The following is a 26,556-nucleotide window of genomic DNA, read 5'->3' on the forward strand; positions in this document are numbered from 1 at the left end:
AGCATTTCGGATTCATCCTACCTTCTCTCTGATTCCATGCACTTGTGTTTTAATAAAGGGAGAACAAAGAAATAACCTTTACTGGGTTCCCACAGTTAGCACCTGTAGTCCTAGCTCCTCAGGAGGCTGATATTTCAACCCTCAAGGTTTGAAACCAGCCAGAGCAGAAAAGTACAAAGACTCCATCTTCAAAATAACACTCAAAAAGCTGGACTGGAGGCCTGCTTCAAGTGGTATAGTGCCGGCCAACCAAGCAAAGTTGAGTGTGAGGCCCTCAGTTTAAACCCTAGTCACATACATACATACACACAGACAGACAAACACACACACACACACACACACACACACACACATGCATCACCTTTACCTGTTCCTTGGAAATTTCTTAAGCTCTCTTTTTTTTGGGGAGTGGGGGTCTGGTCGTGGGGCCTGAACTCTGGGCCTGCACGCTGTCCCTCAGCTCTTCAGCTCAAGGCTAGCACTCTACCACTTGAGCTACAGCACCACTTCCGGCTTTTTTCTTATGTGGTGCTGAGGAATCGAACCCAGGGCCTGGAGCATGCAAGGAAAGTGCTCTACCACTGAGCCACCTTCCCAGCCTCTTCTTAAGCTCTCTTACATAAATTTTTAGTGCACCTGAGGCCTCATGAGTTCAAAGCGGTGCCTAATGTGGCTATGACCCTTTAAAGGATAAACCTGAGTCCTGATTCAATGACAAGACTCCCTTCAGAAACCATAAAATATGGATTTACATATGTAGGAACAGTTATAAATAAAACTTTATTAGCTCAATCATATTACAAACACTAAAAAAGTCCATCTTTAAAAGGAACTCACAGTAGATCCTTTTAGAAAGGAAAAAATGTTTTTACACTGAATGATTGTCCCTTAATTTGTCAAGAGTTGTAAATGTGCACAGCTTGCATTTGCTTAAAGCAGGGCACACATCGGTGATTGTCCTTTGAAAGCACACTCTGGCTCACCTGAGAGGGAGCAAATCTGTCTACAGAGCAGAACAAATTAGCTGGAAATCACAGACAAATCATTTCTTCTGACAGATGTGTCTGTAAAAATAGCTCCCTTTTCTGGGAGCGAGCAGCAACAGCACAGCATTTTCCTCCATTCATTCCTAAACAGCGACATGTTGTAGAGAATGGGGTTTAGAGCCGAGTTGGCAAACGTGAAAGCCATCACCCAGAAGAAGAGGTTTGGCCAGATGACCAGGTCCTGCTTGAAGCTCTGGATCAAGATGAGGAGAATAGTGATGATGATGGGACTCCACATGATGAAGAAAGAGACCATGAGCAGGAAGAGGGTGCGGAAGAGCCGGTAGTCCTGCTGTGAAACGCGGACCTGGTGGTCCTCCGAGTATGCCAGGCTCATGGTGAGCCTCTTCCTTGACGCCTTCGTGATCTGCAGGAAACACACACATAATTCAAGTTCAAACTTACTTTGCAGGTGGAGGTTTTCAAGGTAGGGGCCCAGAAATTGGGGTCTGACATCCCTCTGCTCCAGGATATCTGTCTTTGGAACTTGGTATACAAGGACTTGCTGCCTTTGAGGCTTGGCATGCTGCCCACATGTAGGATGTGCTGGGGAAATGGGCACCCCACTGGCCACCAAATAGAAGCAAAGAATCACCCACATTGGGCGGGACTTAGAATCGTTTCTGTTTGCTTGACATAAACAAGGGCAGGTGCCATCCTACCAGAAGCTATTTTAGTTAAGCTATACCATGTTATTTGAATTGTTTTCCTAGGGTCTGGAGGAATGGCTCAAGTGATAGAGCACCAGCTGAGTAGGAATTGTTTTTCTGACGAGTTCCTGCATTGGCCAGGTGTCCTGTTTTGGTTGATTGCTTGGATAAACTTTTAACTCCTTTCAAACTAGCCAGTCATGCAAGACTGTGAACTAAGTTTTGACCAATCCGAATAAAGGACAGCAACAGGGCTAAAACCTGGGTGGACTGCTCACCTCGAACACTTGCTTACTTGGCTTCCTGTCACTAGCATGTCCTGCAGAAGTAAAAATGTGCCTAGTTCTTTCTGAGTTACTGCCCTCATTCCTAAGAGACACACCAATATCCTGAGACATCTCCAACAATTGTGAAGAGAGCAGACTAGGGGAAATGAAAAGCCTGAATCAGATAGCCTAGAGGAAGGATATGTGCTTAGAAGCACATGCCTCTCTCTTTTTCTTGTTCCTCCCCTCCCCCTCTGCTAGTATTGGAGCTTGAACTCAGGACCTGGATGGTGAACTTTAGCTTTTTTGCTCAAGGCTGACATTTTACCACTTGAGCCACAGCTCCACATCTAACTTTTAGGTGGTTATTTGGAGATGAATCTCACAGACCTTCCTGCCCGGACTACCTTTGACCCACAGTTCTCAAGATCTCAGCTTTCTGAAGATTATAGGCAAGTACCATGTGAGCAAGGTACACACTCACACACTATGACCTAGAAGGACAGCAAGTGAAAAACATCAGATCTGTTCTCCAGCCTCACCCTCCATTTCTGCTTCCTAGAGGCAAGTGATTTCCAGTGTCACCTTCTGGAAATGGTCCACTTCCACCCCTGAACTATAGCTTGCACCTGTGCTTTGGGCCCAGATGGGACCACTTTGTGCACACCACTCTGAACCCTGCTTCCCTTTTACTCAACATCACACCATGGAGCTTGTTCCATGCCAACATAGCTAGACAAGGCACCCACCCTGGTATATTTAGTTAGCAGTAGCATGTGTGGCCATGCTAGTTTATCCAGGCTCCAACTGATGGTTATTCTAACTTATTAACTCTGTTTGAGAATGATTGAAGTTGGAGAATCCATGCTTCTGCTCAACCCCCCTATACATTGAGTTGGAGAGAGGCCATGGGAGATGGAATACTGGCCAGGCAGAGAAGTGTCAAGACTCCCACTTGAGGCTCTCTCTTACAGGGTCAGGAAGAAATTAGACCTGGCTTTGCCTGTAGGCCTCTGAGTTGTGGGTACTGGAAGAGTCTCCATGTGGTTATACAATGACATTGTACAACAGATCAATAGCACTTCTAGGCGGCAGAAGTTCCTAACTCCTTAGTAGGGCCCACAATTTAACTGAAAGCAGGATAAAGCTTGGCTTCTCTGTCTTCCATGGCTTCTTTACTATGAGTGTGTCCCTCCTGCTATCATCTTGAAATCCAGAAAGGACAGGACTGGTGGATAAACATCATGTGTCAGGCACCAAGACTGCTCCCACACAATGACTTTATCATGAGCACATTTCTCCTTTCAGGTGCTCACAGTGACAAGAATCAACAAAGCCTGATGGTTTAATAATTACCCTTTGCCCCAATTCTTCCTCTATTTAATCTTAAAGCTCCTATCTATATGCCCCAAATGAGCCTCTTCCTGTGGTGTGCCTATGCCTTGTTCACAAACTCCCTTTCTCCACATTTCACCACTGGGAGTTTTGGGGCGAGTGGCTAGATCTGCCATGTGGAACCCCTGGAGTCAGGACTCTGGCCTAGGACTGTCAGTTATAACTGGAGGCTGTTTGCTTAGAGCAGCTGCTCCCAGGTCAGCCCCAAAATGGAGCAGAGTGTGAGAAGGGGCCACCGATGTCAGCGGGGTGGGGACTGCTTGCGAACGCTTACAGCAGGCCCGTGACCCCAGCACAGGAGATCACAGGCCATGACACACAGGAGATGGCTTCTTGTCCTTGAGGGAGGCCAGGAACACTGACACTCCATCCACTCCTAGCCATGACATAAACACATCCTACTATAGGGAAGGGGACTCTTTGAATTCATTATGAGAAGGTATTATTATTATTTATTATTATGCCTGCCCAGGGCTTGAACTCAAGGCCTGGGTGCTACCCCTGAGCGTTTATGCTCAAGGCTAGTGCTCTACCACTTGAGCCACAGCTCTACTTCTAGGGTTTTTTGCTAGTTTATTAAAGATAGCTCTCAGAGTTTTGCCTGCCCAGGCTGGCTTCCAACCATGATTAATGTTCAGATCTCAGCCTCCTGAGTAACTAGGATTACAGACATGAGCCACCAGAGCCCAGCTGAGGTTTTAAAATAAAGCAGACACAAACAGTGACTAGAAAGTTCTGGGATCGGATATAAGTATCATCATTTACAGGTGTGCTTTCCTCACAGAGAACAGCTGGTGACCTTTGACATTTACACCCCAGTTGAGAAGCAGTGATTGGTGAAATAAACCTCCTCCTGCTTAACTGGACACACCTCGTGAGCATTTCAGTAAAATGAAGTCTTCCTAGTATAGCTGCTAACACTGCCCTGATGAGCGAGGCCAGCATTATATCAGAAGGGACAGTGGGTGGTGAAGGCCACCTTGCTTGCATGGGTTTAGAAGGGGGCTCTGGACCTTTCTGTGGGCTTTTTGTTCCCTGATTCTCCTGCCACAACTGCTCTTTGCATTTGTACCATGTGATTTCCTGCTTTGAGGCGGAGCAAATTAATTCCCAGCAAACTGAAGTTACTTGTTGAAAGTCTGGTCATGGATCATCGGTGGTAACAGTCCCCATCTGTGAAAATCCAGCTCAGTGGAGTTGACAATTGGCTCTATCATAAAAGGCTCAAAGGGGGTTGTCGTATGACTCAGCCCTCCCCTTTGCTCCCCTTCTGCATAACCCAGGACATACATACAAACAATCCACCAACTCAGGAACCAGTACCAGGGTTTACCATGCCACGTCCAGGTCTGTGCAGGTGAAAGCTGGTTAACTAAGGTGCCCATGCTGGCTGATAGATCTGAGAGATGTACAGCTGAGCAGGGTGGTAAGACAGATAGGCTTTGGGAGATATAGCACTGCCTTTGAGTAAGGGTGTCCCTCTAGGCCAAAGTGTGATTGGTGGGTACCGGACAGCCAGTTGTAACAGCAATGTCACCTCCAGGCTGCCCACCTCATCCTGCCAAGAAAAACCATGCCTCCAGAGGTCCCTGGTATGGTGACTTGTAGAATTTTTTGAATGGATGCGGTCCATCAGAGCTCACCTTTACTGAGCACTTACGAGGTGCCCAGCCCTTACTTGTCACTTGGTTTCCTTCTCTAGCTTCTTACTCCCAGCATTCTGTTACATAGGTACTTGTGGGTGCCTGTTTTAGTGATGCGGAAGCTCCCAAGGAGCTTGCTCAACAGGTCACAGCTAAGCAATTGCAAAGCTGGGCTTCAGATGTACCAGCCTGTGCTCTTGGTCTTAATCTGATGTACCTTCTTTCCACTCTTTACAGCCTCTATTAACAGAAATTTTTCTGCCCAGCTGTTAACTGCAAGCTCTACATCCAGGAACTCGCAGAGACCCTCTGGATTCATCTCTAGCTCGGCAGCTTGCAGTCTGTGGTCGCAGGCACCTGCCACAGGGACTGTATAGCTGATGTCTAAGCAGCATTGCTCTCTCTAAAACCTACCAAACTATGGGCTTTCTGGGGGCTGGCACCTTAATCAGGGCCTCTGTGTTCTCTAAGGCCAGGATTCTAGCTGGTGTCTGACCATGTCTGGGAATGACTTATGTGAAACAAAGTAACTGACTTGCAGCCAGTGCATGAGAGATTTGCTGTTTTGTTTTGTTTTGTTTGCTGTTAGCACTCACAGATGCTACTGTTGGTGTAGCTTCTCCACAGGCCTCAGAGTTTGTAGAGTGAGGAGGGAAAATGGGGAATTGTGGCTCCTTCCCTGCCCCTCTTCCCCAATGTCAAAGCTAGTCAACATTGGGCCGGATTTCAAGTTCTTGATGTGCTAAACTAACTGCTCTGTTTCCTCTGTTTGAGGATTAACTCTAATCCTCAAAACAAGTCTCTGGGTAAAGACTGGGGTTACCCCCTTTTTGAAACTAAGATGGAAGCTTTGAAGGGCAGGTAACTTCCTCCATACTCCCAGTCAAGGGGGGGCATGTGTACCCCACACAGAGGAGCTGTTGTTCTTCTTCAACAGGACACCATGTTAGCCAGGAAAGGAGACAGTGCTCCTGGGCGTGAGGTCCACAACCACTGGACATGTGATCAAATGCAAGTGTCTAACTGGACCTGCATCATGCAGCTGGATTCTATGTGACTGATGTGGCCCAGGAATCTGCATTTCCCCTAAACTCTGCAGATAAATTTTTTTGGATGGGGGCATGGTATTGGTCATAGGGCTTGAACTCAGGGCTTGGGCACTGTCCCTCAGCATTTTTGCTCAAGACTAGTGCTCTACCTACCATTTTGAGCTACAGTGCCACTTCTGTTTTCCTGTGGTTAATTGGAGATAAGAGTCTCACAGACTTTTGCAACTGCCCGGGCTGGCTTTGAACCGTGATCCTCAGATTTCAGCCTCTTGAATAGCTAGGATTACAGGTCTTCATCACCAGTGCCCAGCTCTCCACAGGTAATTCCTACTCAAGTATGGGACAATGCTTGGTTTAATGTTTTCACCCCAAACCTTTGCAAGAGTCTCATTCAAACCTGCATTTTTAAGACTTGCTGGTTTTACGATCATATGAGCTTTGAAGGCTGTGGGGGAAACTTCTTCCCATCTCATCGCCTCTGCTGTGCCTCTCCTGCAGAGCCTAATTGCCAGAGGTGAAAGAGTCCTACTAACAGAGGCTGGGCCTCTGGGGGCTGAGGCTCCTTTGGAGAGGCTGCTTGGCCAATCAGCAATTTCCCAATTGGAATCTCTAGCCAAGAGAATCCCTTTTCCCTGAAGGTCAACCTCTCTGCCATTGTACCCCCCCAGCCTGGAGATGAGGCCTCCAGCATGGGAAACAGGCTTCTTGTTCATTAACCCCTTGCTCATTTGAAACAGATTTTTGTCTCTCACTTAAGCTCTGAGATAGGCTGGGAATTTCCTACTGCAAGGCATAGACTCATTGGCTTGCTCAAGACATATTTATTGAGCTTCTAGTATGTGCTGAGCACACTGAGCCCCACCCACCCTCTCTTCCATCTCCCTGTATGTGGTCAATGGGAGGGGCAACAATAAACATACAGTTACCAAGGATAGACGTATATCCTAGCCCCTCCTGGCAATAATTGCTGGATGATCTTGTAAAATGAGCCCAAACAGTCACCCTGTGACAGCCTGCTCAAAGGCATTAAGGAGTGGCTGGGAAGCTATTATTCCTTTGGGAAAACTGTCATTGGAAAAAAATTCCTGAAAAATGTATGGTAGATCTGAGTCATTAGGAAAAGAGGAAGCAGGGAAGGCAGAGGTCAAATATGGCCACTGTCCTGAACCCAGGAAGCAACTCCTAGAGGTGATTGACAGAGGAACAGCCAAGGTAATGTGATGTCCTTGCCCAGGTTAGAAAGAGTATCCAAGGTCAAGGCAGGGGTTCTCAAAGGTGGTTCCATGGAACACTAGTCCAGAGGAGAGATGCTCTATAGGGAAAAGAGAGCTCTTTAGTCAGATTTTACAACGCTGTTTGGATTATTCCTGCATTGGAGATTCCCAAAGTGTATTAACATATTCAGCAAAGAATCCCACCTAAGTTGGATTATATCCGTGTTTTCCAAGTGCATTGACCACTAATCTTCTAGCACTAATGTCCAATAGAGCTCTAGAGAATGTTCTAAGAACATTAGAGGCAAGAAAAGAACTGGGTAGTGTGAGAGGGATCCTTCTCCAGCCCAGAGATGGATCCTGGGTTAGAGGCAATGGAGGCAGTGAGCAGGCAGGACTGCTTGAGGAAGGGTGGCAGGCGCTCTGAGTCCTGTGCATTTGACAGCAAGAGCCTGGGCACCAAAGCAGGTTTGGTGTCTGAGTTGTGGACATGTTGAGGAGAGGAGATACACATGCTGAGACCCACCCTGCCACTTCACCTGCCAGCCCACCTGGGCCCAGGTACCAAGTAAGACAAATGTCACCACTCTCCTGGGAGCTGGGCAATAATTTTGCTTGGGGGGTAGAAATGGATTTTTTTTTTCAAAACTCTTCTATTTTTTTATTAACCTTGTGATTGTCAAGCATCATATCCACACTTTCCTTTTATTGTATAAACACAATCCATGGAGGCATAGTGGCTTCAATGGGGCCCCAAAGTCACTAGGGAGGAGAACTTTGTCTCGAACCCTAGTTTTAGAACTATGTCCAGCAATTTCCCCCCTGCCCCAGACTGGAAGCCCTGGAGGCCTTCTCAGTGGGCTCCAAGCTTGAACCTCGCTGGTTCAACAAATCTTTATTGAGGTCCCACAGCGAACCAGCCAGGCTGTGCGGGAGGAGGAAAGGATAAGGTGCATGTGAAAAGGATGGATGCCAGTCCCCTTTTGGCCTCTAAGGAGCTCAGAAGAGGATCCTGAGTAGGTACCAATACTGGGACTTGAACTCAGGACTTAGGCACTGTCCCTTAGGCTTTTTGCTCAAGGCTGGTGCACTACTACTTGAGCCACAGCTCAACTACCAGCTGGCTGATCGGATATAAGAGTCTCATGGACTTTCTTACCCAGGCTGGCCCCAAACCGTGATCCTCAGATCTCAGCCTCCTAAGAAGCTAGGGTTATAGGAGTGAGCTACTGTTGCCTGGCTGCTCCAGTGTTTCTTGCTTTAGACAGAAGTACCTTTCTCTCCCTCTCTTCCTTTTGTGTCAGAGTTCCTTTTAGACAGAGAATGTAATTTGCAAACTCTTGACCTACCTTCAGTCCACCAGCACTTCAGACAGAACATGAAAGAATTGGGACTAGGGACTCTGAGGCCTGACGACTTGGGTTTTAATCCTCAGGTTGGCATTTATAAGCTCTGTGATCTTGGATAAACTGCATGACCTGTCTGTGCCTGGGTTTGTCATCTGTAATTCCTCTAAGGATGAGATGATACATGAGTACTACATAAACATTCGATAAATAAAAATTTAAATGTTCATGGTACATTTCTTCTTACTGTTCCCTCATTTCTTTCTACGTAACTTACTGGCAATAACCCTTTGTAACATTAAGATTTGCCAGGCTTCCCACTGCAAACACTTCCCAGGCCTTCATTCTGAACCTTGATTGTCTTAGTCAACCCTAAGGCTATTTCATTTTATTTTTTTAGGGGTCATAAATCATCTGATAAGGAAGATTCTACTTAATAACCTGAGAGGTCATCTCCCACAGGCCCACTAGACCTAGGCAGAGGTGTGCCTTTGGGTTGTGAACATCTAAGAAAGTAATAGATCATTGGCCATAAAAGTGAAAGATAGCCAGCCTTACATTTGCAATCCTAGCTACTCAGGAGGCTGAGATCTGAGGATCGTGGTTCAAAGCCAGCCCGGTCAGGAAAGTCTGTGAGACTCTTATCTCCACTAAACTACCAAAAAAAAACTCCAAAACTAGAAGTGGCGCTGTGGCTTAAGTGGTAGGGCACTAGCCTTGAGAAAATGAAGGTCAGGGACGGCGCTTAGGCCTCAACGTCAAGCCCCAGGGCCTGAGCCAAAAAAAAAAAAAGTGACAAGAGGCAATGAGGCCTTACTACTTCAATACATCTATTTACCAAATGACCCAGGGGTGAGATGCTATAACACCAAGATTCACCCACTGCCCAACTCCAAAAGATATAGGCCATTGAGGTAAGCTGTCTATGGCAGGCATAAATACCTGTGTTGCTTGACAGCACCTTCCGTGCAAATGATTGTCTCAACAGGTGGGAAGCAGAGGGTACCTGTCTCCTTTGCATCCCTGCTAGCATGTGTGTGTTGTTTCTTGTGCCCTACACCCTTGGAACGGACATTCTTAGGGATCCCAGGGAGAGGAGGGGTGTCTAGACAGCTTTTTTTTCCCTCCATCTGGGAACTGCTTTTCTGGGCGAGTTCAGTTTGTGAACTGAACACGTAAGCTGGGTGTGTTTTTCTATTCCTATAGGGTGCTTCCATAAAAGTCTTCAGAAGTGCACGTTCTATACCCTGATGTTTTTATAAGGAAAAAGGACACAAGCTAATAGCCCATAAAATGATTATATCATGTCTGTGATCTTGGATGCTTCATTAAATACACACTGTATGTGTTAGATACGTATAACTTTGTGAGAAAAATGACTGGCAAAAACGCACTTTCAAGTATTAATTATGTATTCTAAGGTAACTTCTGACTCGGAAGTTCTAAGATTCTACCGGCAGTGCCCCAAACACAGCCACAGCCACAGCAACAGCCTTTCAACCGAACATACCTGTAAGATCTTGGAGTAACTGATCACAATGACCAGTCCTGGCACCAGGAAGTTCAAAGTAACAAAAGACACATCCCACGAAATTTCGCCAGCGAGGTTGGGCCAAGACAGTGTGCAAATCGGGATTTCCTGGTCATAAAGGGGAAAAGAACATCACTTAAATGCCAGGTGCTTCTTTAGCTCAGTCCTCATTGGTGGGTTACCTGATCCCATTACATAACTAGTGTGAAAGGAAATCCCCAAATCTTTCCACCCAGCTCCACCAGAACTCATTACCTAAGCCTTGCCTCTGACCTCAAAACACCTGCCATTTTTGTTCCCATTCTTCAGGGAGGAAACTGAGTCTCAGTGTCACAGACTGGGAAAACTAGAGGTCATTCACAGGTTTGTGTGTCTTCCCCTTCCCTTGGCTGGAAGGCAGACAGCATCCAAGCCTTCTCTTCCAAACCTACTGTTTAAAAAACAATGAGAGGATTCACCTGAGAAAGCCTACCTAGACTGGACATGAGAGCTACACCCAAGCATGGGCAGACACATTCAAGGCTCCCACACATCACATCGTGCTAAAAGACCTAGTTTGGGGAACTGAGAGTTCATGCAGTAGGTGCTCATTATTCTACCCAGTTTTCAAAGGAAACACCAGTGTGTGATACCCATTGGACATTTACTGTGCCCATATATTTTCTTACATAATGCTCCTCAACTTTACTGAATGCACGTTATTCTTCCCACTTCACAGAAGAGGAAACTATAGCTTAGAAATATCCTGAGATAGGGCTGGGAAGGTGGCTCAGTGGTAGAGTGCTTGCCTTACATGCATGAGGCCCTGGATTAGATTCCTCAGCACCACATAAACAGAAAGGCTGTGGCTCAAGTGGTAGAGTGATAGCCTTGAGCTGAGAAGCCGAGGGACAGTGTCCAGGCCCAGAGTTCAAGCCCCACGACCAACAAAAGAAAAAAGAAAAAAGAAAAAGAAAGAAAGAAAGAAAGAAAAAGAAATATCCTGAGACAACAGTTAGAAATGCTTAAGGTGTGTTGTTTTTAGTGACGATATCCCTCCCTCACCAAAAAAAAATGTTTCAAGATCTCGAGAACCTATGAAGAAAACTTCCAAAGACAAGAGAATTTGGGAAGAAATGTTTTTACTGCCTTGTAAAGGCAGTTGGAATCATTGCTTCCTTTTCCTGTGTTTGTCTTATTAAAAAATGGTTCCTCACAGAAGGGCACAATGCCTATGTGCATCTGATCAATAATATTTATTGAATAATATTTATTGAAATGAACTCCAAGAAGCGAAAGCAGGAGATTTTTCTTTTTTGCAAAAATAAGAATAAAATAAAAATAACCACTGGGCACTGGTGGCTCACACCTGTAATCCTAGCTACTTGGGAGGCTGAGATCTGAGGATCAAGGTTCAAAGCCAGCCTGGGCAGAAAGTCCCCATGAGACTCACCCCCCATTAACCATTTAAAAACCAGTAGTAGAGCTGTGGCTCAAAGTGGTAGAGTGCTAGCCTTCAGCAAAAGAGCTCAGGGACAGCTCCCATGCCCTGAGTTGTTAAGCCCTATGACAGACTATATATATATTTCTCCACTAAAAATATTCCTCCACCCTCACCTTCCATAGAGAAGGCTTAGTAGATCTTTCTACATTTGAGTGACTAGAACACCCCAATTCTTGTTTTTTTTTAGTCCGGTCATGGGGCCTGAACTCTGGGCCTGGGCGCTGTCCCTCAGCTCTTCAGCTCAAGGCTAGCGTTCTACCACTTGAGCCACAGTGCCACTGCCGGCTTTTTTCTTTTCTCTGCTTATGTGGTGCTGAGGAATCAAACCCTGGGCCTCATGCATGCAAGGCAAGAGCTCTACCACTGAGCCACCTTCCCAGCCCAACACCCCAATTCTTAAAGCCTTCTGAACCAGAATTACCACTCCAAACATCTCCATGTTTCTACCATTTTGTGGAAAATTGAGTAATGACAGAATAAGGTATTCTTCCTCCATTAGGGGCAAAGATCAGGTCCCTATACCATAATAAGCCTGGTGAGAAAAATCAACCTAATGTAGACAAATAAGCAGAGCCAGGGGTTATGAAGGAGGAGATCTCCAGTAGGCATGCCTAACAACAAGAACCATTACAAAGATCTGGCCACAATTTGACAACCTCGGGCAAAGGTCATCACACCCTGACACACAAAAGAAACTCAGCCCCGAGCTGCCTGTCCAATAGCTAACTGGCACCGCCCTTCTTATGGCACCAGCAGCCAAGGGTGATGCTTTCAGAAGTACTTGTAGAATTCTATTCACTTTGCCTTAAAAACATCCCCTTTGGATATGCACAGAGATTACTGTGAAGCCTGCATGTTTGTTGCTGTATCCATTACCAACCAATCCAGGATCTTCGAGAATCTCCATCTGTTGCCTAGGCTGTACCTGTATGATCCTAGTACGTTGAGAACACGCATGTATGTGTGAATGAATATGTTCTATTGTGTTCTATTATATGTATGAATATTGTATATATTTGTATGTTATATAGTATTATATTTTATGAATGAATATCATACATAGCATATATAGTTGTATGTATGAATATAATATATACACATTTCTGCATGTAGATACATTCAGCTTTTTCTGCTTATGTGGTGCTGAGGAATCGAACCCAAGGCCTCATACATACAAGGCAAGCATTCTACTGAGCCACCTTCCCAGCCCCATGTAGATACATCCATAGAAAAAGGCTAAAAGGTACATTCCAGAAAGCCAATAGTGTCTGCTTCTAGGTGGGACCCTTATGTTATTTTTATTTAGCTTGAGTTTTCTTTTCTTTTTCAAAACATTTAGCAAAGTCAACTTTAATGAAACTATCTTCAAACAAAGGATTTAAGAGAGTTGAGGCAAGGCAGGGTGTTTTACTATACAGAACAGAAAAACAATTCAGCAAGCACTGGTTTATTAATTCTATCCACTACAGAGGGTATAAATATCATATCTTCTGGATTCTAGCCAGTCAGCTTTATTTTGAAAATGCATCATTTTATTTCCCCAATAATCCAGCCACACATCATAGACCTGACACAGGACAGTCACATGATTTCTCCAGCAACTTTCAAGGTTTCCTGGAGTTTACAGCCAGAAGAGTCCTAATGTTTCAAATATTAAAACTTTCTCCACAGCCACAAGTTCCTTTGATGTTTAGGTTATTGAAGACAAACTCCCTGGATAACTTGTCTTCAACATAGTCCATTCCTGTTCCTAAAAGTGTTAGTTGTGCTTTTTTCTTTTCCATGAATACTCTGACTCCTTATACACAGTATATTCACATGTGTATTTGTGGGAGGGTGGAGGGAGGGCACAGAATCATCTTGAACAACCTCTTCATCAGAATCTCCTCTTGTCTTTGTATATTCTAGAGTATAAGAAAGGCCATTACAGCCCCTGGTTCGGAGACCAACTTTTACACCTACATGTTCAGACTTATCTTTAAGAAGCTGTTTTATCTTGCTTACTGCTGAAGGTGTCAGAGTGACAGCGGCTGAGTGGGCTGCAGCTTCCTCTTGCTCACAGCACGAACAGTAGTCAAGACTAATGAGACATCTTCAGCGTCTGGCAGTCCCGGTGTCCCAGCACCTCGGGCCGAGCTCAGACCCTGCATGCTCTCTCCATGGACACAGCAGGTGCACTCTAGCTTGAGTTGTCTCAATTCTTTTTTTTTTTTAATAGAAAAGAAAGTGGAGGGTGACATGTGACGTCTCACTTCTGTGATCCAGCTTTTGGGAAGGGGAATACAAGAGCACTGAGATCCCAGGCCAATGCAGTCAAAAAGTTATCAAGATCCCTATCTCAACCCAATAAGCCAGATGTAGGGACAAATACCTATAATCCCAGCTACCCTGGACATTGTAGGTAAAAAGGTTTGTGGTCTCAGGCTGACTCCAGGCAGAAATGCAAACAAACAGCCCTTTCTGAAAAATAGCTAAAGCCAAAGAAGGCTGTGGATATCACTCAAGTGGTAGAGTACCTGCCTAGCAAGCATGAAGCCCTGAGTTCAGATCCTAGTACCACTTTAAAAATTAGACAGAGAAAAGAAAAGGGGATAAAATGTTTTCTTTTAGGAAAAATGGCGACCCCAGATCACATGAGAGTTCTTACTGGTCTCCCCTCCCACTGCCCACCTCTCTCTCCAGGTGAGCCCAAACTCCCCAAAGGGCATCATGGCTCTGCTAGTCCTTATAGCCTGCCTAGCAACATCCCTCACCACTATCCCCCCTTTCTCTACCCCCAAGCTGGGTGCAGGGCTTTCTTTCGGGCAAAGAATACTGCCACTGGCCACTTCCTCTGGCCCTCCAGTCCCCCAGACTCTTGCTTCCCTTACTTCCTGTCCTTTACACACCCCCTAGGCACACTGTCTTTGAAGATACCCATAGGAGCCCCTTCCACATAGCATGACACATCCAGACACCTCCCACATCCCTCCACTATAGTGCTGCTAAGGGCAGGGAGGAAGTGTGTTTTATTGAGTACTGCACCCCTGCAGCTAGCAGATGCCTAGCATGTATTCAGCTCTCTCACAGGGAAGTGCCCACTGAAGGGGTTTTCTAGATTCTCTGCTGGATGGGAGACATTGGTCCCCCAGATGAGGCTCTGCGCAAGTGCAGACCCTGGCCCACATTGGCTGAATGATTTGTAAATGCGACATGCTACTTCTTTTTCTTCCTTTTTTTGTTTTTTGTTTTTTTTTGGTCAGTTGTGGGGCTTGAACTCTGGGCCTGGTGCTGTCCCTGAGGTTTGTGGTCTCAGGCTGACTCCAGGAAAAAATGCAAATAAACAAACAACCCTCAAGGCGAGCACTGTACCACTTGAGCCACAGCACCACTTCCAGTTTTCTGGTGGTTTATTGGAGTTAAGAGTCTCATGGACTTTCCTGCCTGGGTTGGCTTTGAACTGCAATCTTTAGATCTCAGCCTCCTGAGTAGCTAGGATTACAAGTGTGAGCCACCAGCGCCCGGTTTACCTGCTGCTTCTTTAAGGATTTTTTGAGCCTTGAGAGCCTCCTCTTCCCTGCCCACACCAGCCCCTAGGTAGCAGCTCATTCACCCTGACCCAGCTCTTCAGACCAAATGGAAGACAGCAAGGTGGTCTTAAGGAATGGGGAATTCTCTTTCTCTTTTTCTCTGGATATCTGCACTTTTCTCAACTTCCCAGCAGAAAAGAAAGAAATGATCCATACAAGAGATGGACTGACTTGTTTGCACTTGAAAAGTATTCTCTTGGGGCTGGAGGCATGGCTCAAGTGGTAGAGCACCAGCCTACGAACAAGAGACTGAGGCCTTAAATTCAAGCGTAGTCTTGGAAAACAAGAAAAGCATTTTCTTACTATGAACAAGGGCAAGCCAGCAGTGCCTCTCTCCTTCACCCACAAGCAGTAGCAACACCTTGACAATGTTGGCCTAGTAGGAAATGGAGAAGTGGAAGAACGGAGGGGACCTAGCACCCTAAAGAAATATGACATCAGTAAAGTAGACAAAGCCAGATTACCTTCTGGAACCATCCTTTGCCTGCCGTGACTTTGGTCATTTCCTTGTTCAGAGAATAAACATGAGAACATCCATTTGTGGCACTGCTAAGCTACAGACCATACTGGACTATGGAATTGTGGGACCATCCCTGTCCTCAATAAATACACTTTCTGAGCTGCATTGAAGTGGCTTTGGCAGGGTGACAGGAAGGGGTGCTCAGTAAATGTTTGTAGAATGAATAGACAGCACATTCTGGCTGAGGTGGACACCTCACTCAGCAGTGTGAGTTCCCTCCTGGTCAGGGCCACGGCACACACAGGCAGGCATCTCGTTAGAAGAGGCTGAGCTGACCCGGCTGAGATGTCAGCGTTGCTAAAACATGTCAACTCTCTTAAAACAGCAGCTCGTTCTTTTACAATCAGCAGAAGAATTAACAGCTTGAAGAATGTTTAAAAGGTGTATACCCACGATAAGGAAACTAATAATAGCTAGCAATTCCTGAGCTCATAAGCACGGCTTACATGCCAGGCACTGGCCCATTACTGAGCCTGAGTCTCAATAGCAATCCTAGATGGTAGATACTGTTCTCATGTCTAGTTTGCAAATAAGAAAAGTGAGGTGCAGAGTGTACATCCACCTTGTCCTCTGCCACTCAAATTCCTGAGTGGCCCAGAGACGGGATTCAAAACCACAACCTTTGACTCCAAAGCCTACACTCGAAAAGCCTACACTTACTCACAGTAAGGTCTGGAAATCTGGTCACCCAGATGGGCAGTCATCCTCCTATTCCTGTGTTACAGGGATCTCAGCAGAAAGCCCTATGGGGCGCTGCTCCCCTGGCCTATGCTACTTTCAGAGGGGACTGCGCGTGCTAGGGGTGAGTTGGGTCCCTTAACACTTGGGTTGGGGAGGAAACTGTCACCCATCCAATACATCCCTATTTGGTATCCTGGTGAGAAAAGACAGGCAGGGTCTTCCAGCAGCAAACTGTTAATCTGAGGAAACAAGGCTTTGCTCATATTCAGTGTGAGCCTCACCTGGGTCTGGACCAGCTCCTTCTCTGTCTCTTTTCTTTTAAGTGGACAAACACTCTTCCCCACTTTTCCTGCCTCTCATTCTGTCAACCTTGCTTCTTCAGCTGCTAAGCTAACAACGCACACCACCTCCTCAGGTAACACCTTTGAGGAAATTTAGAATTTGTTGGCTTCCTTGGCAAGAACATAGAAAACACAAACCATAGCAATCCCCTTTCCTCTCAAGATGGACCCACTCCAATAACTCCCCAGTAGTTGCTTGAAACCATAATGTGCTGTGTACATAGTGTATGTGTGTGTATAGTTAATAGATGTATGTATATATATAGATATGTATTATATACATGTATACATGAAGGGTTCCATTCTTGAGGCAGTTACCATTTGTTGCTTGTTTAGCAGAGCAACACGTGGTGGTAATCCAAACACCTGGTCATGTGCCTTTACAAGCCCTGCAAATCCTCAGCTCGGGGCTCTCCTCCTAGGCTCCGCTGTGTTGGAGTATAGAACGAGGCCCGAGCTGCAGCCCATCTAAATAAAACCTTGCTTTTGCATTTTGGAACGTCTGACTCTTGGTGGTCTTCTTGGTGGGGGTCCTGTGACTTGGACACAGCATATTAGTGGGGACTCGTCCGGGATACCCCAAGAGACCCCCAAGACCTCAGACTCCAAAGGTAAGAAAACAGCGCTGTCAATTCGTCTTTGTTAATTTGTCTTGTCCTGTCGTTTGTCTGTCTGTTTGTACTTTCGTTCTCCTTTGTGAGGACGGCCGCTCCGATTGGTATTGTGTAAAGGATTGTTGAAGCGGTCGCGCTTGCACGACAACCCTGGAGGAACTGGGAGATGTCCCAGATCCTCTTGTGGGGGGGGGGCCTTGGGACCCCGCCGTGAGAATTGTGGGGTGTGGGTCGGTTCGGTGTTGGGCCAGAACTGACCAAGAGGGCCTCCTAACTGCGGCCCAACTCGCCTGCTGTGGGGCATGGGGCGGTGTGGAAGCCCCCCTTGACAGGAGTCAGCGGACCAATTTGGGAGATCTCCACTTGGTAACTGTCAGGCCTGCGTGTGTTTTGTTTGTACTGTTTATTGTTTTTTGGACTGCACGACTGATGGGACTGGAAACCATGGGCACCTTCCATCTAGCCCCCTAGACTTACAAAAAGAAACTAAGAAAGGGGAAAAGAAATTGTACCACCCCCCCCCCCCCCGGTTTTTCAGGAAGATAACTTGGAAGAAGAAATGTCTCCTCCCCCATACTCCCCTTCCCAGGTGCCTTCTGCAGAGCCTGAGAATGATCAAGAGGAGGAGGGAGCTATAGAACCCTTGGCACCTGCCCTTAAAGTTTCTGAGGGGCCAGTCACTCGACGACGCCATGGGATCAACCCCCCTGTTTTTCCCTTATGCGCCATAGGTCCTGTGGATGCGGATGGTCAACAGCAACTCCAATATTGGTCATTTTCTACCAATGATCTATACAATTGGCGCACCCAAAATGCTCCCTTTCCTGAGAAACCCCAGGATTTAATTCGTTTGCTTGAAACTATTCTCTTTATTCATCAGCCCACTTGGGATGACTGCAGTCAGCTTTTACAGGTCCTTTTTACTACCAAAGAGAGGGACCGTATCCAAGAGACGGCCCGGAAACATATCCCTGGCCCCACAGGAGCGCCCATCACGGATCTTGCCCTGATCCCTGCCTATTTCCCTGAGATCCGACCAACATGGGACTACAATACGGTTGAAGGTAGGGAGCGACTCCTCGTCTATCGCCGGCTCTGTTGGCAGGTCTCAAGGCAGTGGCTCGCCGACCTACTAATATGGCCAAAGTTTATGATGTAAGACAGGGAGGAAGTGAAAGTCCGGCAGCATACCTTGTGCGGCTCATGGAAGCTTTTAGTCAATATACCCCATATGATCTTGAGACCCAGGAGTCAGCTCAGATGATTATGTTTGCCTATATAAATTAAGCTGCACCAGACATAAAGCGCAAGTTGCAGGCTCTAGACAGAGTTGGTGAAAAGTCTATTAGGGATCTAGTAGCCACGGCAGAAAAGGTTTACAATAAAAGAGAGACGGAGGAGCAAAGACAGGAAAGGAAGGACAGAGAATGTGAAATTGAGCGTGAAAAAAGAGACCGGGCCAAGGAAAAGAGTTTGGCTAGAATTCTAGAGCAACAACAGGTACAACATAAGAAGGACCTCAGGGAAATCTTGACTTTCGTGCAAACCGGAAGGTTTAATCAGTCCTCCTCTCCAAGTAAGGAACAGAAACCTAGACCCCGATTGCGAGCGGGGAAAAATCAGTGTGTCTATTGTAGAGAGGAGGGGCATTGGGCCAAGAATTGCCCAAAGGTAACCAAGAAAGAAGAGAGAACTAAAGGCAAGATCAAGAGTGCTGTCAGCCTTAGAACTGGCTGAGGACAGTGACTGAGGGAGTGAGGGCTCAGACCCCCTCCCTGAGCCTAGGGTAACTTTGAAAGTGGAGGGGAATACAGTCACATTCATGGTAGACACTGGAGCAGAAAACTCAGTATTACTAGCCCTGAGAGGGCCGATGTCCACTAAAACACCATGGGTGTAAGAACAGTGGACTTGGGAGTGGGCCAGGTAACCCACTCATCTCTGACTGCCCCTATCCATTGCTTGGGCGTGATCTCTTAACAAAAATGCAAGCTCAGATACAGTTCACAAATAGTGGGACTTCTGTGATGGACTCCAGGGGAAAGCCCGTTAGTATATTGCTAACCAGTAGGTTAGAAGAAGAATATAAGCTATACCAACATTTTAAGCCTGATCCTCTGGAAGATGAGTGGCTACAGGTGTTTCCCCAAGCATGGGCAGAAACTGGAGGAATGGGACTGACAAAACACCGGCCTTCAATCTTTGTGGAACTCAAAGCTGGGGCCGACCCAGCAAAAGTTCGCCAGTACCCTATGTCACTAGAAGCAAAAAAAGGGATCACCCCCCATATTAGAAAATTGCTAGATCTAGGAGTCTTAAAGCCTATCCAGTCAGCCTGGAACACCCCGCTATTGCCTGTCAAAAAGCCAAACTCAGATGATTATAGACCAGTGCAAGACGAGAGAGAGGTCAAGAGAGTAATGGACGTTCACCCAACAGTTCCTAACCCGTACACCCTGTTGAGCTCTCTGCCACCGAGCCATGTGTGGCTCTGTATTGGATCTGAAAGATGCTTTTTTTAGCCTACCCTTAGCCCCACAGAGCCAAAGCTACTTCGCATTTACTTGGTATGATCCCGAAATTGGGATAAGTGGTCAATTGACCTGGACCAGGCTGCCTCAAGGATTTAAGAACTCACCTACCATCTTCAATGAGGCACGACATGAGGACCTGAGTGAGTATAAGTTTAATGCAATATGTGAATTTGTTGATAGCCGCTCCAAACCAAAATAGCTGCTTAAAGGGAATGACTAGACTCTTAAAGACTCTTGGCAACCTGGGATATTGAGCCTCCACTAAAAAGGCACAAACTTGGCCGATCAGGCAGCTAAGAAGGCGGCCCTCCAGCCCAGAGCGGAAGTACTGACTCTATTAGACCCAGGGCCATGAGCTCTGCCTCCTGAGCCTCAGTACTCCCAAGAAGACTTGGAGTGGATAAAGAAAATTCCCATGGCCTATAAACCCCTGGACAGAGAAGGAAACAAAGACTGGTGGAAAACTGGTGAGGGGAAACTTATCTTGCCACAAAGATTGGGCAAGGGGATTCTTAAGAGAATCCATCGGGTCTCTCACATTGGAACCCGAAGAATGCAGGACTTGCTCCGACACTCAGAAGTAAAAACTAGGCAAGGAAATCAACTCATTGAGGACATTGTTAAAAATTGTAAAGCCTGTCAGCTCACCAATGCCCCCAATCAACCTGTTACAAAAGGAGCTCGCCTCCGTGGAGATAGGCCAGGTGTGTATTGGGAAGAAGACTTCACAGAAATTAAAACTGGAAAATTTGAATATAACTATTTGCTAGTTTTGTAGATACTTTTTCAGGATGGGCTGAAGCCTACCCAACAAAGCATGAGACCACGAATGTCGTGGCTAAGAAGATCCTGGAAGAAATCCTACCCAGGTATGGCTTCTCATCCACCATCGGGTCGGACAATGGACCGGCCTTCGTCTCAAAAGTAAGTCAGGGAATAGCTGCAGCACTGGGGACGGATTGGAAATTGCACTGTGCTTACAGACCCCAGAGTTCAGGGCAGTTAGAAAGAATGAATTGGACTCTAAAAGGGACCTTAACTAAATTGGCTTTGGAGACTGGTGCAGACTGGGTATCGCTCCTTCCTTTTGCCCTGTTTAGAGTAAGAAATTCACCCTATCAGCTTGGCTTTACTCCTTTTGAAATAATGTATGGACCCCCCCACCCACGCACTATCCCTAGCCTCCAGACTGAATTGCTTGCTGATTTGGATGATACTGAATTTCTGTGTAAGCTTGACTATTTACAGCTGGTACATAAGAGTATGTGGCCCCAGCTTAGAGCAATATATGATTCTGCTTCTATTCCTACCCCCATTTGTTTAAACCAGGGGACTGGGTGTTTGTTCGAAGGCACAACTTGAAATCTCTGGGACCACGGTAGAAGGGACCTTACATGGTGCTACTGGCCACACCCACTGCCCTTAAGGTGGACGGCATTGCTGCTTGGATCCACTGCTCCCATGCCAGACCCCTTTGTCCTGGACGACCGTGGGAAACATGGGAAGTCTCCAAGCATCCTACCCAACCACTCCATATACGCCTCAATAAAAGAAAAATGGACTGATTGTTATTGGTATTGTTGTTTAATAGTATGGCTAAGGTCAGAGAGGGACTAGAAAAGAAAAGAACCCGTTCAAGGTCGAGAACTGTTAGAGTTTAGTTTTGGGCCAGAGCCACAAGATTGTGTCTCAGGACCATAAGTCAAGGGGGGAAATGAAGGATTCCATTCTTGAGGCAGTGACCATTTTAATTTTTTCTGAACTCAGATGTCCACAGGTAACTGAACCCAAGGCTGCCTAAAACTACAGTAAGCAAAGCCGTGGCTAAAAGGACACTACTGTATACTGTCACAGGGAAGGAGGGAGGGAGGGAGAGGGAAGGGGGTAGGAGGATGTGAGGGGAGGGAGATGGGAAGGAGCAGGATGATTTGGGAAGAGGGAGAGCAAAGGAGAGGAGAGGAGAGGAGAGAAGACAGGAGAGGAGAGGAAAGGAAAGGAGGGGAGGGGAGGCAGGAGGATGTGCCCCTCCCTCCAGCACTGATCTCCACAGAGTCACTCTGCAATTCAGTGCTGGCCATTCTGGAGATGCTGAGGAGGGTCCGCACCACCACTCAACACACGCGTGCCTGAGCAGGAGTCAAAGGAGACAAGAAACAGAAGGCCCCATCTGCACAGGCCTTCTTATTTCATTGCTGGATTCCATGTTGGCACAGAGCATTAGGCTGGCTTTTGGCTGGAAGAGGATTAGCATCTCCTTTCTTAGGGTGACTTGCCAGTTCCGTAGGATTGTACCCCAAACACTTGTAAAAAGAGTACAAAATGCACTTTTGGAAATTGAAATGATGTTCTATTTGGTCTAAATTCCCTGGCCTTGTTCTTTTTCTAATAAGACAACAATGGAGGGGGAAATATCTCAACTTCTGTGAAACTACAACAAAGACATTGACACAATGAGAGGAAAACTTAAACAGCAATAATGAGGGAACTGATGGCAGAACCTGATGGCAGAACCTATCTTCCAAGCTGATCTCATTGGTGTATCATTGAGCCTGGGGCTTCCACTTACTCTAGAAGAATCTATGTGGGCCACCTTGACATTCAGACTTGTCTGGGCTAAGGACAAGTCTGTCCATTGAGCTAGAGCCCTTGGTCTCCCCAGGCCAATAACCCCAAGTAGCTTAGCCAATCCTAGCACTTTTGAACACATCTGTAAGTCCTTACATGTCCTTTGATTAGTGCCACAGGCCTGATAATAAGTTCCAGTTCATTAGTCATTTAATGACAATATATAGAAATAAACTACAAGGGAAAAAAACTGTAAGCATGGTGTGTGTGTGTGTGTGTGTGTGTAAGTGTAAGTGTAAAGGATAGTGCTTTGCCCACAAAGCCGCCTTCTGCATGCTACACACCAGGGGTCTGCCCTCCCATCCCTTTTCCCCCTTCCCCTCACTCTGAGCAGCCTGGAGCTGGCAGCTGAGAGTCCCACACTTCCCGTGTGCATCTCCAACCTTCCCCCAGTGACACTGCCCATTACAGAGCGTCTCTTCGGGCAGTTCTTGTGGCTGCTGGATCTGTTTAGCCACCCTGCTCTTTCTTAGGGACCTGGGTTGAGCATTTGCAACCCCAGCCAAAGGTGGAGGGGCGGGGGGCGGGGAGAGGAGAGCAACAACTCCACTTAGTCATGAGCACCAACCTAGACCTAGGGCGACCAAGCCAGAAAGATGCAGGAACGTCCACCTCTGAGCGGCATCCCGACCTGATGTCTCGGGGATCATGGTGCGCGCGTAGCCTGCAGCGCTGGACCAGCTGCAATGCTAACAGACCTGGCTCCCTGAATCCCCGACCGATTGAAAATGGGAGTGGAGGTGATCTGACCCAGGGGTACTCTGCTTGGAGACTCTTAATGACATCCTGAACACCCCCACCCCCCACCATGACCCTAATTAAAAACTCCCAGTAAAGCTATAAAGCTAAAGCACCTGGGACTCCTCCATCAGACTCTGTGGGCTAGGGTCATCCCCGCCCCGCCCCCCTCTCCCGGCCCCCGTTGGAGCAGTTGGGAAAACAGGATGGGGAGGGGAAGCCCTGAGCCCCTCAGAGGCAGCATGGGTCTGGGGGCTCTTTCTCCTGCCTGAGCGCTTTCAACGCTAGGCCCTAACTAGACCAGCGCCAACGCTTGTGGACACAAGACAATGGCTGGCTGGAAGGAAAGGATGACTAATAACCACTCTGCCCAAGTTGTCACTCCTCTGCCATGCTTCCTTGTCTGTGAAGCAGGAGTGACAGTAACACACGGCCAGAAAACAGAGCTGAGTACCAAGTGAGCCCCTCAAATTCCATCTGGCTTGATTCAACTACCTAACATCTCATTTTGTAAGAATTTCGGGGGTTCAGCCAGGCACCAGTGGCTCACACCCGTAAATCCTAGCTACTCAGGAGGCTGAGATCTGAAGGCCCTGGTTCAAAGTCAGCCTGGAGAGGAAAGCCTGTGAAATTTTTATCTCCAATGTACCCCCAAAGAAGGAAGTGGAGGTGTGGCTCAAGTGACAGAGCACTTGAGCAAATAAAAGAACATAAGAAACCTAAGGGGCAGCGCTTAGGCCCTGAGTGCAAGCCCCAGTACTGACACTCAATAAATAACGATAAAATTGAGGGATAGCACTTAAGGAGCTTGAGAGCGCATTGATCTACATTGGAGGGTTGGCACAACGACTAAGTGCAAGCACCCTTACCTGCGGTGGTGGTTGCCATGGCCCCAGCTCTCCGCTTCCATGGGCTCCCCCTTCCCTCCCCCCATTCCCCACGCACACCTGTCGCCCTTCTCCCAGGCTGGCTCTCACCTGGTCGGCGCCCGGCAGCCTCTGCGGGACCACGTGGAAGAAGACGCAGAGGGGCAGCGAGGCGAGCCCCGAGTAGCCCCAGATGAAGGCCAGCAGCGCCGCCTGCACTCGCCGCGCCGAGCCGCGCGCGCCGCGCTGCAGCCGCACGATGCACACCACGCGCTCCAGGCTGACGGCGGCCAGCGTGAGGATGGTCACGCTGCCGCTCAGGGTCATCACGTAGAAGAGCAGGTGGCAGACCACCGGGCCCAGCAGCCAGGCCTCGGTCCAGCGCACCACGAGCACCAGCGGGATGGCGCTGGTGAAGAGCAGGTCCGCACAGAAGAGGTTGAGAACCAGGCTGGTGGTGGCACCGCGGCGCCGTCGGCGCGCCACCAACACCAGGGCGCAGACATTGCCCAGCAGCGACACGGCCAAGATGAGCGCCAGCACGGTGGTCTCCAGGACGCTCAGCACCAGCCAGTGGTCGCCCTTGACGTCCGAGAAGAAAGGGAAGTGAGTGCGGTTGGGCGGCCCCGGGCTGCGCGGCGGCGGGTCGGTGGCCAGCGTGTGCGCGCGCTCGGGGGACATTGCCGGGCGCCCCGCCGCGCTGTGCGGGTGCGCTCATCTGGGAGGGGACCGGGTGCCAGGGCGGAGAGGGGGCGGGTGGCGATTGCGACACTCCCCTTTGGCCCCTGACCGACCGACCAGTGGCAGCGCGGGAGCTGGATCCCGGGCGCGAGGGAACGAGGAAGTGCCCAGCCTGCCCCCACGCAGGCTGCGGGCCTCTGGGGAGTCGTGATCTCAAGTTCTGGGGGATCCCAGGAAGCCAAGAGTAGCCAGAACCCCACGAGCCCCACCCCCTTCATCTCTTGGAACACTAGGTCCTTGAGCAAAGTGGTTCCTTCACCAACTTAAGTAAAATGGTTCACAAGGTCAGAGCTGAAGTCTGGAGGTTGTTTTGGATTGGGTGGCAGATTTCACTCAAGAAACCCCTAAGTTGGAGCGACAAGTCCTGGGCCCAAGGACTTGTCAAAAATCCCTGGGTCGCTAACAAGAGGGGTGTAAATCCATGAGGAGAGGGGTAGCCGGATGAAGGGGAGAAGATGGGGAGAAAGCAGTCAAGAATTCATTGTATAGGGCAGGGGTGGGTGGAAGAGGGGTGAGAATGGAGAAAGGGGTGACACTGTTGAAGATGCATTGCACTCATAAACCGCTTTGTTAAGTGGAACCTCCTTTGTACAACTACTTAAAGACAATACCATTTTTAGTGTTTTTTTAATCACTCATTGAGTGGATCCATCCTTCTGTGTTTTTTGTTTTTCATCTGTAAAAGAGGAATAATAGTTCCTCATTAAGGTTACTGTGAGGAGCTCATAAAGAATTCAGCAGGGGACTGAGGTTGTGGCTGGGGTATATAGCAAGGGCTGGGTGGATAGACAGAAGAGCACATATAAATCACTCATTCAAGGTGATCAAGTTCTAGCTACTATAACTAACATACAGGTCAATATCTTGCCTTGTGAAGAATTAGGTAAAAATATGCCTTGTGCAAAAGCAGCCCTCCAAACAATATTGAATAAAACTTTACATCCTAGAAAGAGAAAAGAGGAGGTAGTGAAGGAAGAAGAGGGGGAGGAGGAACAGGGAGGGGAAAGGAGGAGGAGATCAGCCTGATGAAGCTTTTCCAGCTGTTCCAGGGACAAGTTGTAAATGTGTTTCGGGCACAGAGCATGCAGTGCACTGTGGGAAATCCAGTTCTGTCCTAAGGAGGAAATTTAGGTCCAACAAGAGCAACTAGTCTCACGTCTGAGGTGGCCTGATGAGCAATAAAAGGGAGGTCACCCACTCACCTCCTGCTTCTACCACTTTGCTGCTCTAGAGACTGGAAAGTGTGCTTGTGGCTAAACACCCAGTGCCACTTCCTTTGCCAGTGCCCTCTCACCACCCATGTCCTCATCTCTCTTCCCTTTGCCATAGTCCCAGGCCCCTCCCAGCCGGAGCTGCCTAGTGTTTATGAGGGGTTGAATGTGCTGGTCAGGTCTGAGGTTCTGCTGAGAAGGGACTCTGTGTGTGTGTGTGTGTGTGTGTGTGTGTGTGTGTGTGTGTGTGTGTGTGTGTGTGTGTGTGTGTGTCTGTTTGCTGACATGGAGGGAGGGGGTGCTGAGTGGATAATCTGACTTTTAAACTGGAGAGCAGATGGGCTCATCTTGAGCCTTGACTAGACATCAAGATATACTCAGGATGAGGGAAAGGAGAGTTGGAGGTGGAGAAGACAGTGTGGGAGATTCTGATGTAGCATAGAAAGAAGTTTCCTCCAGATGCACAATCCAGATGGCATGTCTGGACTGGAAG

General features: G+C 47.7%; 1 protein-coding gene and 1 pseudogene across 1 annotated transcript; both read right to left on the bottom strand.

The window, feature by feature from the left end:
* Positions 1-757: 757 nt before the first annotated feature.
* On the bottom strand, positions 758-24,792 carry Ffar4 (free fatty acid receptor 4). The gene is made up of 3 exons (XM_042689539.1): positions 24,223-24,792; positions 10,120-10,248; positions 758-1,413 (listed from the first exon to the last, which is right to left on the bottom strand). Exons 1-3 carry the CDS (start codon positions 24,790-24,792, stop codon positions 1,021-1,023), a joined length of 1,092 nt encoding a protein of 363 aa, XP_042545473.1. The 3' UTR covers positions 758-1,020.
* On the bottom strand, positions 13,012-13,773 carry LOC122115825 (annotated as a pseudogene).
* Positions 24,793-26,556: the final 1,764 nt, after the last annotated feature.

Source organism: Dipodomys spectabilis, unplaced genomic scaffold (genome assembly GCF_019054845.1).
Source record: "Dipodomys spectabilis isolate Male_0828 unplaced genomic scaffold, ASM1905484v1 ptg000125l, whole genome shotgun sequence".
NCBI lineage: Eukaryota > Metazoa > Chordata > Mammalia > Rodentia > Heteromyidae > Dipodomys > Dipodomys spectabilis.